Source organism: Sipha flava, unplaced genomic scaffold, assembly GCF_003268045.1.
Source record: "Sipha flava isolate LNK unplaced genomic scaffold, YSA_version1 73_pilon_pilon, whole genome shotgun sequence".
Classification (NCBI taxonomy): Eukaryota; Metazoa; Arthropoda; class Insecta; order Hemiptera; family Aphididae; genus Sipha; species Sipha flava.
Genome location: NW_020273613.1, coordinates 3759660 through 3775337, shown reverse-complemented (window position 1 = coordinate 3775337; position 15678 = coordinate 3759660). Strand labels below are relative to the sequence as shown.

Genomic DNA, 15678 nt, shown 5'->3' with positions numbered 1-15678 from the left:
ATACAAAGGAATTCGTTATCAGTTTAGACATGATTTGTTGATATTTTGGTTTTCGTCAACATTTGGTCCGATCGGATATATAAAATAAATTGTGTGCGTTCACAGTTTACACCAGCGAAGGTTTCCAAACGCAGACAAACGACGAATTCGGAATAAGTTTAGACAGTATGCCAATGTCCTCACATCTAAACACAGTTAACGCCGAAAATGAAAAAAAAAAAAAAAATGAAAAAAATGAAGTAATTTTAGAAGGAACAGAAGTTGTGAAAATAAATACATTTTTCGTGATAATTAACAAATTGGTCCTAGAATTATCAGAAAGATCAAAAGCTTACACTAAACTTGATAGTCTATTTAATTTGTATTCAGACTTGCTATTTATATGCCCGAAAATATTAAAATAAAAAAATAAAAGATTAGTTGAAAAATATTCCAATTACCTAGAAGATGAGCTCTATGAGGAATGTTTGCATTTCAAGCAATTTTTACATGAGATTGAAATAGAGGAGTCAGATAAAAAATCTTTTGGCAAATTTTTAAAAATTTGAAGAGAAAAAAAAACTATTGCAACGTTTAAATTTAGACACTGCTTTGAAAATGTATCTAACCATTATTCCATCAAATACAACTGATGAAAGATCATTTATTATTTTAAAGAGAATTAAAAATTATCTACGTAGTTCCATTTCAGATACAACGGTATCTAATTTGTCGCCATTTAATGCGAATTCAGAATTACTAGAATCTATGAATTTCAATTACTTAATAAATATGTTTGCAGCATCTAAGTAAAGAAAGTGCTAAATATAAATATTATTAATTAATAAGTATTATGGATGAAAAAAATGCATTAATTATTTTTTTTTAATAAAATATATCAAGAATAATTTTTTTTCTGTCATCACAATAAAATGTATTTTTTTTGCTCTTCTGGTCTAGTATCTTACTTAACAAAAATATAAGGCATAATTTTTTAGGTTGACTGAAAAAAAAATTTAATTTAATCCACTATATATTTTTGTATATACATAAAATTGGTAAATTAATAAGGAGAGGGACTCTCAGATCTTATTGAATAAATTATGTTCCAAAGAGTAGCGGCGTTTGTTTTTTACTAGCCTAGAGGCGCCTTTTAAGTAAATCCGGCCCTATCTCCGTATCCACCGTTGGACTCCTATAAAAACGCTATAAAACATACTGTTAATTACTTACAAAAGTATATATATATGTTCTAACTCACTGTCATACGGGTATCCCATCATCCCGATGGTTACAAGATTGTTACATCAACCCACAGGTGTTGGGTTAAATTTGGAGTTTATTATATATGTCTGCAGATGTGGATTTTCGTCATATATCTTACCGCCGCGGAGACGAAACATTAACTGACGTACGATTGCGATCGTACGGTTTTCATTCAGAACTATACGGGGTTTGGTACAATAACACGTCTTAGCGTAGCCATGTTTCTGCATTTATTTTACATCACAAAACCGTATAAATGTGACCGCTAAAATGACAACAGTTAACAATGAGAAATATAAATAATTAAATTATCTATTTCACTTAAAAATTAATAAATTAAAGACTGTACTTCATACGAAATAATATCTCTGACAACTCTGATGATATTTCTGCGTGCTTTATTTTCAAATGCCGTTACGCTATTGTCTTACCATTATTCTCGCTCTTCAGACGATCATTTTATGAGGGAATCTTTCCAACTGTATTGAAAACTTGTTCAGTCACGCCGGTTCTGAAATCGGGATATCCCTCCCTTGTCTTTAACTTAAGGCCTATATCTATTCTTCTTCATATTTTTAAGGTATTTAAATTAATATTATACTTATATATTAAAGGATCCCTAAACCACATAATAACTGATGATCATCACAGATTTAGATATCAGGGAAATCAAATATTACTAGCAGCCTTGTTTTTACTATATACATTTTAGAAAGCTTCGAATCCTATTTCCAAGTTGATGCAATGTTCACTGACTTCAAAAAAACCTTTTAACACGGTAGATAATTTCTTCTTATTTCAGAATTTGAAAGACTTGGTATCAGAAACCCACTGCTTTCCTGGCTCCGGTTCTACTTGTGCTCGAGAATTCAGTATGTCAAAGTTCGTGGTGGTCCTCTCAACCCAGACTCGTAAATTATTCTCTCAACTCTCTAAGGAGTCATCTCAATCAACTCTTATTCGTTATATCCATAAATTCCATAAGTATCTATCTCTTCCACTTAAAGTCCTCTTTGCCAATGATATAAACATGTATCTTAAATTATATTCCATTTCTGATTAAATCTGATTAAATCTAAACATATAATTATTTTTGTTATTACAAATAAATAATTTATATTTTGTTACATATAAAATGTAAATGTATTAATAATTGACAATACCACATGCAATTTCCATTTGGCATTAAATAAATAAAAATAATAATCAGGATGAAAACTGCATTAAAATTGTAAAGTGAATGATTTTGATATTAGTAAGTCACCGTCATGAAAGACTAAACTCATTAAAGGTATCTCAACTCTGTTATAATTAATCAATTTTAATACTAAATTAATTAAATTATCGCTGCTATATTTATACATATGCAACAGAATCTATTGTACAAAAATGTTTGAGGTAATCTGCAGAACTCATGCATTTATACTATGAAACCAAATAAAAAATTTCAACCATCTAACTAGTAAGTTATTGACATAACTAAAGACATAACTAAAGTATAACAAAAAAAGAAGAATTTATGGTAGTTATAATTTAAAGTTACCAAATCTATTATCCACTTTGTTAAAAATGTACTGAAGTAAATTTCCAAGAAATAACTTTCTCGGTCAAATAATTATAATTAGACTTGTAGAAAAAGTTGTACTGAAATGTGTACCATTGTAAGATGTTTTCAATCTCCTCTTAAATTCATATTCTAGCTCCTCCATTATGATTCATTTCATCATGAACACCGACTTTACTGATTTAATTACAATTTAGTATTATTAATGTAACACACAACTATAATGTTATACACAACATTACAATCGCCATTATTGGTAGATGAATGCAAATAAAAAATAAAACGGTTATACGAGTAAAATATTGAATGATATTCGAATGAATTTAAATGCTATACGGTGGACGTTTTCTTTGGAAATAAATACACTGGTTTACAATAAAAAAAAAAATTAAAAATATATATTTTATTCATGTACTTTGATCTTAATGTCTTACGCGGTATTATTTGATGTTTAAATATTTGTTTCTTCCGTACACTTGCGGTATACGTTCTCCGTTAAAAATATTTTCTTAGGACAAACTCGTATCATAATAATAATAATGTATTTGAATTTTTGCCTTGGTAAATCATTGAGATATTTTTATTTTCATTTTATAATACAATCAAGAATGTTTTAATCATCGACAAATGTACGCGAGCCCATAAGTTTTCGTTTGAAATCTTTTTTTCTTTCCCCAAAGCAGATGAAAAAGCAGATGATGTTATTGACCTATTAAGTTATGATAATGTTGTTAAACTTGGACGGACGCTATTGTTCGTAGATATCACAATAAAAGACAAAAAAAAAAAATAAAAAATAGCCGATCGGATTGTGATCGGATTGCGAGACCAAAATAAAACAATATTACGTAACCACTTGAAAAAAACGCTCAAAACGACTAAACGTAAACGATATTTTATTCATTTATTTGTGAACGCGTAATGATCGCGCAACAGCCGTGATAACGATAATAGTAATAACATTATATCTGTTCGATTCCGGCATCGTCAGTCGACCGGAATACATTATCTAAAACGAAATTGTTATTCCGAACGCATGCATTATCGTGTATACACCGCACTCGTACCGTATCGTCTCATATTGTGCTCGCCGTGTCCAATAAAGCATGCGTACGAATCATAACCACGTCGTTTGTTGCTGCGTCCGTTTTTTCCGTCCAGCAACGCGTGACCGCCTAGGACTTCAGAGACCTTTCAAGACTTCAGTACTTCATCACCATCACCATGAAGTTTTCCGGATCCGAACGATACGTGAAGGTATGTCGATATCCACCTCACTTACTCCCCTCCCCAGCCCATCTTTTTTTGCGATTCCTATTTCTATTTCCGTTCCGCTATCGGTAACCGACGACTTCACAAACAAATCGTCCGATTTTCCATTTTAGTGCGCGAAACTGAAGGCCTACCGTCACCGGCGCGCGTTAACGTTGATCGGCATGATGACCGTGTTGGCGGTACTGTTACTGACGGCCAAGCGCGAGAACAGTATCCGGTACACCGGCAGCGACATGGAGCACGCGAGCTCGCGACGCGTTTGGGAATACGTGTCGGACTTCTCCAACATGGTGCACCTCAACCCGACCATGTGAGTACACACGAGTAGGGTTATCGCTGGTCCTCCGCAACGTCATTCGGTCGACTTCAGCTATCGGTGCTGATGCCACCGGCATGGTAGTTTCTTCCCGTTGCGTTCCAAAACCATCGCAAAACGATAATTGGCAGGACAAATCCTTATCGCACGAAAATTTTCGAGTCGTCCGAACGCACCGACATAACGACCCTAATAAGTTCATGCTTAAATTTAGATAAACGTCTCACCCGGAATTCACCTTCACGGCTTAAACGAAAGGTCCTAAATGTCGAACATCGCCAAGTTATAAAATCCGAACCTTGGATTAGTCACGGATTACCAATAATATACAAATCAAAGGTAGAATCCATCTGGGCGTACTGTATTCAAACAGAACATGTACTAAACATTCCTGTAAAAAACCGTCCAGATCTTTCAATTTTCCTTGGATATGAAAAACATAGGCATAAAACCCAAAAAATCGAACCAGTTTCTGTCACAGCTAAAAATTACTACAAATTATTCTACGCCCTCTTTATATTTTTAAGACGACTATGAACTCTTGGTGTTTTTAAAATATATTTTACATTACATTTTCGATTTTATACCCTCGGTCCCGGAGTTAACGCAGTGTACTCATAGGCGGACATTTGGTTGAATTTTTTTTTGGAAGGGGGGCTATAATAATTCAATATAAAAAAAAACCGTGGGGGCTTTGCCCCCACACCCCCTTCTCATGCACAACTAAGACTTATTACTATTAAAAATATAGATATGTTTAAATTGTATTAAAAAAAAACACTATATTTAAAAATAACTAATATTTTATTTTAATGACAAATATCTATTTGTATCAGCAAAGATATTCAAAATATCATCGTTTTTTATGTTTTTCGATATATTATTTTCAATATATAGTATTGAAAGATCACTGAACCTTAGCCAAGTTTTATTTTTTTTCATTGCTGAAACTTCTTTCGTAAGTAGCCGAACTAATTGGTATTGTTAATGCTATTGTAAATAGTTTTTTATTATTTCTTATTTTACGATTTTCAAAAAAACCAATAGATAATTATAAAAACAACGAAAGACATTTCTAACAAAGTTTCGATTTGGGGGGCTAAGCCTCCTCTGATGTCCATCTATGAGTGTACCCGATCGCGTATGGCGTGTTCAAATAGACGGTGCATGGACAAAAAAAACAAAGTACAAAAACACTATTTTTATAAAAATAAAAAACCGTCTACGATACTCAAAATTTAATACTACTCGTATATATGAAAATGTTTGATATTTGTTCTTCAATCGGTTCTTGTTTCTTTAAGTATAAGTTTAAACTTTAATTATTTGATTAATTTCAAACTTATATAATATGGGCAATTAGTGACTTATTCCTATTAGGCTGTATTTAATTTAAGTCTATTTGCACATGAATAATTTATTAAATGTTCAACTTTGAAAATCATTTTTTTTTATCTATACCCTTTTAAACAACATAAATTATAATAATATTATGAGTATTATATTATATGAATAAGACGCCATGATAAAAAAATGTGTTAAAACTTAGGAATATAACTGAACTAGGATGTTGAAATAATATGGCCGATGGCTTATTATTTTTTCACGTAGGTTTCGTGTAAAGTGAACCTGCAATTATTTTTGTTTTTAATGTCAATAGACGTTAATTATACTCATATGTGTAATAGAATAACATGCAGTATATATAAAAAAAAAACCGTTAAATATAATTGTTTCTTTTTAACCGGATACCGTCCAAATATAAGCTATGTTGTCGTTCCCTCTTCCCTGCACGTAATATCGATATAGTTTTTATACGGCATAATAATATTAATCTAGATGGTGGCATATTATCCCTTAGTCAACGGTTTAATGTTTTAAATTTCGAATCCAACTCTATGGATATCCAATTGAACTTACATTTACGTCGAAATCAAAAGTGTTGGATGTTGGACAACTTATTACCATTAATCGTATATTGAATAAACCATATAAACGAATAATTCATACAAATTTAATTTTAAGACACACTTGGTACTGTAATTTACTAAAAAGAAATATTCTCAACTATGGTCGAAAATTCGAAAAGTCGAAAATGAATTCGTCCTTAAGTCCTTAAACTTAAGCTGTTATTTAATTATGGACTTAATAACTGAACTAGCCTACATACTCATAATTGATCAAGTTAATTTAAAAAATAAGAATTTAATTTAATTTTTCCATGTTTGAAACAGAAATCTAATATTAATGTTGTAAGTTACAATAACAGCAGCTGCTAATTATTTTTAATCTATTAGTCATTGCTTAAAGGAGTTGTGTTGGCTAAACTTCTTAACTAAATCGAATGTTAATCGTTTTCATTTACTATTCTATCTTTGAATATTAGCCAATTCGCGTGCATCCCTAATATTTGCACATCTTTAACGTCTCCACGATATCGTTGTAAATTATTGTTACGCTAAATTGTACGGCAGTAAGATTCCAACAATATTTTACTAGACATTTTCAATGGTAAACATATTATTTAATGCGGCGTATGCATGTATATCGTATCAGGTAATCAATTTACGGTATTTTTGCGTACCCGATCTATATGCGGTTAAAAAATATCCGATTTCATGTATATATCATACTATAGAATTAATTATTATTATTCAAAATCTTAGTGAATCTATACGGGCAACCAATACATAAATACCTAATAGATGTAATATAATATACGAGTACACGGGTAATGCGCGTGACAATGATCGATAGTACCTTTATTAAGTACCTTTATTCATAGGGAAATGACGAATTTTAATAAACCCATCTATGTTTGTTGATGATTATATGTTTTTGTTATGTACGATACACGATTTTATGTTGTAGCATCACTCAACTATAACAAAATTGTGCTTATTAGGAACATGATGGGTAATTGTAAGACGGTAAGAATGGTAATTCTTCCAATGGAAGAAAGAATAATGTGGTTGTTGATAAATGAGAGTATAAACTTGTAAATAATTAATGCAATCGTGACACATTATTAGTTTTTTTCAGGTCCTATTGTCCTATTGTATTATCAATTCCAGTTTATTGTGAAAAGTGATTTTTTTCTGATTATTACACTTTTGACCAGAACTTACAATAGTATACAGAATGGCACATTTAATTACAATATTATAATTCAATGCTCTGACATTCGAGAATAATAAATCGGATGTTAATGGTAAGAATTTTTTTATTTTGGTGTGCACTTTATATGGCAGTATAAATAGTTCAAAATGGAATTTTAAATGAGATATTGTAATACGAAAATATTTTTTTTCGGTTTTCGACCAAATAAATAAAAACAAATTAACGTATATACGAGTATATATATATATGGTTCTGGTACGATACTTCTGGATGAATAAAGTTTTTATAATTGGCTAGTAGAAATCGTTTTCGTGTCACTTTGAAATTCCAAATGATAGTCAAGTAATTGATGAGGTTTAAGATATAGACTGATTTTGCTATCTACTTCTTAGGTAATTTAACGTAATTTAATTATTCATATTAAATTTTCAATAAAAAAAATGACCACGTTTATTAATAATATTGAAGTCTCAGACTAGTTTACGGACCACTCTGTAACGATGTTACGCCATGCTTACTATCAATGTTCTAATTAATAACAATGGATTTCGTGCCCTCCCAGTATATATTTTTCCAGGACCTTTATCATAGAGACGTATTACATTTTCGGTTTTGGTAAACAAGATTTCAAGTCTTGAAATATGTTTTATCATGTGGGTTGCGGGCACTTAGTTATGGCATCGATTCTGAGTAGACTCTTTCTCGTTGATTAGTACAGTAGGTAGGTCCTAGTAGTATGGAATAACTTTGAACGTTTAACTCTAATGGCGATCTGGAATTTCATGTGGATTGGTAGAATAATGTCTTATGATTGGTTATTGGTATAAGTAGAACAACTTGAATTTTGTACGCAATATTATTTTACGAAAAAATTGACAGCAAGGGTCGGATAAAGTGTGTCGAGTTACGAAATATTATAAATTATTATTTTTATTTTTTCTAAAGTTTTTAGAATGTTATAAATGATAAGCTATTTGTTTTGCCCGACCGCCGCCGTCAACTATAATGTACACATCAAATGAACGATAAGTACCTTTTATGTTTGCGATTTTGCCAAATAGGTTTTTACTTCAAATTTGTGGGCGCCCACCGAGTGTGTCATAAAAGTTTAAATTAAACTTTTTGCTGCTCTACCTTTATTTTTCATAAATAATTTCATACACTCCACTGCCACACTGCACCTCTATATTATATAAACCATGTTTTTTTTTTTTTTTAGAAAAAAAAATTATATATACAGATATTTTTATTATTAATGGTGGACTACTAAGAGACTAAGAGCCATAATTTCATTGCATTTTAGTACATTTTTTTACTCAATACGGCACGGCTTAATAGGCCATTTATCATTTCCTTATTTTATCGCCTTAAGTTGAGAAGCGTTCGAAGAATTTCGCGTCACTGCGCCGTTATATGATATGCCTTATTTTCATTCATTTTTTCCCTACTCTTTTGAAAATTTGTTAACATTTTTTGTCCAAGTGTTGTTTGCGGAACAATATAAATTTTTTTTCCATTTATTTTTGCTTGTCACAAACACTGCAAATACACTAAGAGATCACGTAAACACTTCACTTCCCGTGAAATATTTTAGTGCACGTTAAATATTTATTCTAATAACTCTTGTAATTTGAATAATAATAAAATTAATGATAAAACTATTCATAGGTTAGGTTAGGTTAGTGTACGACTATGATGCAATGTATGACCTGCATGGTATACATCAATAAAAAACGCATTGGACTAATCCCAGCACTTGAAAGAAAAATAATTGTATTAATATAATATCATTGATTATAACTAGAGACCGGATTTATATGCACTTAAAATCTTAGAAAAAAGATGTTTCCATGCTCTATAATTTCATCAAAATATTCTTTTTCATAAAAATTTTTTAAATACTGAAAAAACAAATAATAGTAGTAGTTTATATAATGTAGGAGATTTTCGGTATTTAATTTACCAAGACATACACTAAAACTTGATACTTAATGCACTAGTAGTCAGTAGTAGTAGTAGTAATAGTACACTTAAGACTTAACAATAATTAAAATGATTAATGAATTTGTAAAGATTATTTGATAACTGTATTCTGTAACCCGTGATATCATTATATCACAGGTAGAGACGTTACCGTAGTCTATGCACATGCGCAGAAGCAAAGGATAATGAAGTATGTGGAACACGATAAGTGCTACCCTCGTAGAATGCGGGAACTATTACCATGGTTCGTCTATAAAAATAAGATAAGAGAATATATAGAGAATAATAATTTTTAATTTACTTTCTTATCAATATTCCTTTCGTCAAGATAAATAATATATTATAATAAAAAAAATTTGGGATTTTTTTATAAACCATTAGTTTTTTCTATAAAATATTCAAATTGAACCCCAATATACCAAAATATTCCTAAAACATGTTTTTTACACAAAATATTCTTATTTATGCTCTAAAAACTTTTGTATATCAGTTCATAGGTAAATGAATCATCTAGAAAACTTATCCAAATGGAGCTGCATACTCTCAGTAAAAATATGTAAAAACATAAAAATTTGGTCTATAATTATAACGATAAAGTTATTTATAATCAAAAATATTATGTTTTTAATGCATCATATGATTAGATTTCTATTTCTATTTGTGTATACATATATTTTTTTTAAATTTTATTGGACATTGTAGCTATTGTATTCATAATTTAGAAAAATAATTAATAATGTTTGTTTTTCGATAATAAAGGATGAGACGTTGTCTAGATTTTTTTGTTCATTCTTATAACTCAGCATTTGATACAACGCATAAAAAAATTAATGGGTATCTTTTCAGTCCAAGCATATAATTTTCATTTTAAAAACTCATGATTCCGTTTTATAGGGGATTTGTTTTAAAATTCGTTTAGCGTATTACAAATATACATATATTTAAAGTAAAATTTTGCAATCGATAATTTTTATTTTCCGTCATATATACTCCAACCCTCATGCCTCTTCTTGTGAAAAATAAATAGTTTGATTATTAGTTAATTTTCAATCTTATAGTATAAACAATTTTTACTCATAAATATAATATAATATAATATCTACTAAAAATTTAATTTCGAATTTGCTGCAATCAATTAATTACATAAAAAAAATGCCAATGTTAATAGTAAATGTTTTGTAACTTTTTTTTAATAAAATTATATCTAGTTCAATGGATGTCAGAATCAATGTCCCTTTTCATATATGTATTTTAATCGATTTTTGGATTTTGTGAGAACTTGATGAACCATACTAGTATTTTTTTTTTTAACTCGGTATGTAGATGAAAATATCCATACTTGGTAACTCATCATATTTCTAAAGTTTAAAATACAGAGTTTTTTGTTTCAACCAAAACAATTCATATAATAATAACATAAAAAAGTAGGATCACTTCCCTTTGTACCCCCTTAAATAAAACGTCTCCCCTAAAATGAAAAGTGTCTCCAGAGCTCACGTTATAGAAATTAAATATTTCACTTAGTACATATTGGAAAATCAAATCTAAATTTCACGAGACGAAAGCAGTGTCGAAAGCGGTTTGTTATTTTTCGAAACTATTTTTCCATAGTTTTGAAACTCTGGGATGCTGTTAAATGTTATTATGTAATTATAAAGTTAACTCGTTGAAGTGAAATGTTTTGTTTTTCTATGAAAACATTTAATGGTTTCACGAAAAAAAAAAAAGAGAAAAAACCTTTAAACAGAGATGTTCGAAGCAAAAATAAATATAACGTTATACAAATAGCTAATACGCCGTCAGGTCGGATTTTTCGTTCGTTTCTCGTACGGCCTTTGCGCGGATAACGTAGGGGGAAACGTATTGCGATAGCGGTTGTATTCAGTGCTGTAACAACCAAACTTTACGCCCGAGGCGAAACTTCAAAATGCGCCCTTATGTATTATTAATTTAAAAATATTATGCTTATTAAATATTATTTTCAATGATTGATTTAGTTAATACGAAGTATGTTAAAGAATTTGTAAACAAAATATACTACATTGACCATTGTAATTCATAACATTAAACGGAAGATTTTCATTTTTGCGCTCTCCCAGGAATTGCGCCCAAGGCGTAGGCACTCTCGCCATCCTTTTGCTACAGCCCTGGTTCTACTAACCACATCACACGCAGATATGCGTGGCACTAGCGCATCATTGTACATTACGTTGTATTCGCGCGGTGGCAGTGATTTTCGTCGGCAACGTCGGAAAGATTCGGTTGTCGAGATCGAGATCAGCGGCCGCCTACAGCTCACCGTAGAGTGGACCAGCGGTGGGTTCCAAATGCATCTGGACGGGTTGCAAACATAATTTCGATTAGACGCTGCGTGCACTGAGTGCACTGCACTCGGTACAATAACGACCGTAACAAGAGGCATGTATAATACATTTTTAAATGTTATGTACAGGTAAGTGTAACGCATGCAGGAAAACGATACTGTTCCTCACAGGTATCGCAGGCCACGTGTTCCCGTGATGAAACAATAGCCTTTCGATGTTTACGCATCGTTGTCCGTCGTATTATGTATTACAGCGTAGCGCGATGTTGATACCTACTGAGAATATGGTCGAAAAAATCAATTTAAAATTACAAGTCCGTAGAAATTATGTTAACTGATACGTAAATCAGAGTTTTTTTTTTTTTTTTGCTTTTCTTGTTTGTTTATTATATTCATCCATTTATGACTTTTCTTGACCATCAGAAACGTCGTTATCCGGATTTTTTATAATTATTTTCGACCAATAAAATATAATTCTTTTTGGACATATAAAATCGTTATATTTTCCAATTTTACAATACCGTATAAAATATCATTATTATATTTAATATTACTCCGCAATATTATTGGTTTTATAATAACCGGTCATCGACAATCAATAATATTTCGAATATACTGCTTGCTCTGAATATATGTTCCATCGTGTGGGTGTACGTAATCATACGAAATTGTCAATGTAGAATATACGATTAAGTCATACGAGGATAGTCCGATCCAAGACTGATTATTACTTTGTCGCAATTTTAAATTCAGGGATTTTTTTTTTGGAAATAAAACATTTCAAAAAAGCTATCTATCATTATCGAAATTATATATCATATTATAAACGAAATTAGGTCGAGATAACGTCATGCCATCCTATATTATAGTTCAATATAGAATTTCATGAAAAATTAATATTTTACGAATTCGTGTACGTTTTAAATTTGACTGCAAGCATTTGTAAACACCGATCTACTTTTGTGATACATTAAGTGTTTTATGGAGATAAATCACTACGATGCCTCCTAAGATAACGAAGATAATCTAATTCTAATTTTTTTTCACACCGCTCGTAGGGACAAAGATCATAAAATATTCGAAATTTAATTAAATTGTTATGTTTTGGTAAAAATTGAGAAAATTACTTTTTATTTTAATATTTTCAAACATTTCCAGTATAGCAATTTCATATAACTTATTCTTCTGAATATTTTTACGGTTTAACTTTATTTTCATTCGCGTTTTGATTTTCAACGATTTTTTATTTTAGTTTAGTTTATAGAAAAAATAGTGTAATCGTATAACACTATTTTAATAATTTTTTTAAATCATCGGAAAACAAGATAAGATAATAGGTATAAAAAATGCAAAATTACATTATTTTAATACATTAATTGTTATGTAACAAAAAAAAAAAAAAAAATTAAAAATTACAACATAATAAAAATAAACGTTGAAATGTTAAAATATTCAAAAAAATTAACTCATATAAAATGACTATAATTATTTTTAAATTTTTTACCAAAACATTAAGTAAAAACACAAATATTCGTTATGACATTTGAGAATCAAGTGAAAAAAAAAACTAAAACTCGATTTTTTCAGTCAAAACTTCCGATGAATAGTCTATTCACTACGACTAATGCGAATTTCGGAGCAACATAAAATGGTCTAGTTCACAGGATCCGGCAACGACTTATCGGAGTGATAATGTCCGATCGAATAGCACAGCGGTTTGCCGGCGCCTCCCACGCGATCCCGGGCCTGAGTGAATTATAAACCCGCATTTCCGTTTACTGGGTCCGTTGTCGTGATCAGAGGTCACCAATTAATATTTTACAAGGGCCATGTTTAGAGAATTGGGAAATTTCATCTCGAGCTATCGAAATTGAGAGTACATAAGGAGATTGAGATTCAAGGCGAATGACATAAATTTTGTTATTTTGCATAAATAGGTATAAACAGGAAATGTATACACTGCATGACGCGGCCTTTGGTTGTCTTTGCGTGAGCAATAAATGATAACCATCAGTGGTGCGTGTGTAGTCAAACACTGCATCAATCTACCATGTGCAATTTGTATGAGAAAAATAATTCCACGTATGACAACAAAGATTTAAACACTTTTTAAAACAAAAAAAATGTTCGAATTCAGACATAAGTTCATCGGTTGGATCATTTTATTATCATGTAGCGAATTTTTAAAATTCCAAAACTGATTTCAAAATCTTTGCAAAGTCACTAGGAGTAATAATATTTTTGTCGAGCATCCCGGTCGTTTTGACGTAAATGGATGCTTTTTACAATCCTTTTAATATTTTAATATTTTACTTATGTCGTTCGGCAAAAGTTCTGTACTATTAAGTAATAAGTAGAGCACGGGCTAATATTCTCTTAAAATAGACAAAATATGATGTTTATATTACCTTAAAAATTGAATATATACTAGTGATATTTTTTAAAAATATTATTAAAATATTAAAAAATATGATTTTTTTATCAGTTTATTTTTTAACATCAAAATTAATAAATATAAATAATAAATAATAATTAATGAATAATAACATTTTAAAATAATAGTAGGTATACATTATATTTTTTAAAATTTGTTTTTAATGTTAAATTTATAAACAGAATAACACATAAATTAAAATAATAAATGAAATAACAATACAGGCTATATAAAATTCTTCATCCGATTTCAAAAATTTGTATTCATAATAAAAATAAATATATAAGGGTGAAATAAAGTAAAATATGTATATTCTTAAAATAGTCAAGTTTTATTTAATTTGGTTACAAATGTTCAATATGACCCCCACTGGTCGCCCAATATACGGACTATACGGTAATCAAAATGGATTAATTCCCGGGCGCCCATACTGTTAATGCTGTGCAGAGTCGTGTCAAACATTTCAGCGCCCCGGGGAAAAATTTTTTCTATGGGGCCACTGGGCACAGGTAGCGTATTAAGTGCAGATAAGGGCGCCCCCTTACTTTTAAAAAATTACGGCGCCCGGGGGAAATTGCCCCCTTTGACCCTTCTTAACACGGCCCTGATGCCGTGACACTTGATATGACCAGCCACGTTTAGGAAGAATTTGATAGGCACCCAAGAATTGGGCCACAATTAACCTTTTTTCAAAAAGATATACGGTTATTGGGCCACTAGAGTTTTACATTTAAAACAAGTAGACCGGTGATTGAGTCACTATTTTCAACTATTTTTTATTATTGTATCCAGTAATTAGACTACCATTAAATTAATGTATCATATATAAATATTGCTAGAATACCCAACAGTGCACACGAAACTTTAATCGAAGCGACCGTGTGCCTTATCAAATTGTAATGAAATTATATAGAACTATCAGGGGCTGCCATAGTCTCATCAAATTATATGGATAAAAATAGCTAAAAGTGTAACTTTCAATGATTATAGAACGTCGCGATCGTTTAGTTGATTGCAAACTATATGATTCACGTTTAGTAATATATGCTGGTTCGATAATATATGAATAAAATGGAATAATTGGAATTTATAACGTCGGAGACGGGAAAAAATTATTAATTTTTAATGATTATAAATTATCTTTTGCTTTTTAGAGTCAATGTGGCAAAATTCGTTGACGATGTTTTTTATATTATAATATATATTATATATTATATTATATTATTATATTATTTTTATATTATTAGTATTATACTTTTTATAAATTAAATTTGTGAATCCTGCGTATGGCATTATTGAAAAAAATTATTGTATTTTATGCATTATAAAAATAATTATTAGTTAATTAACTTTGTATATTCGTATATTTTTATGCTATTTATTTATGACCCAATCTCCGGCTACACTTTAAAAATAAA

The 15678-nt window shown here is 30.2% G+C and overlaps 1 protein-coding gene across 1 annotated transcript in view; it reads left to right on the top strand.

The window, feature by feature from the left end:
- Positions 1 to 3847: 3847 nt before the first annotated feature.
- Positions 3848 to 15678, top strand: part of LOC112692357 — a 28187-nt gene continuing 16356 nt past the window's right edge. The window contains exons 1-2 of the mRNA XM_025567006.1: positions 3848 to 4066; positions 4195 to 4394. Of these exons, the coding sequence (XP_025422791.1) occupies positions 4034 to 4066; positions 4195 to 4394 (233 nt within the window). The 5' untranslated portion in view covers positions 3848 to 4033. The remainder of the gene's footprint in view (positions 4067 to 4194; positions 4395 to 15678) is intronic.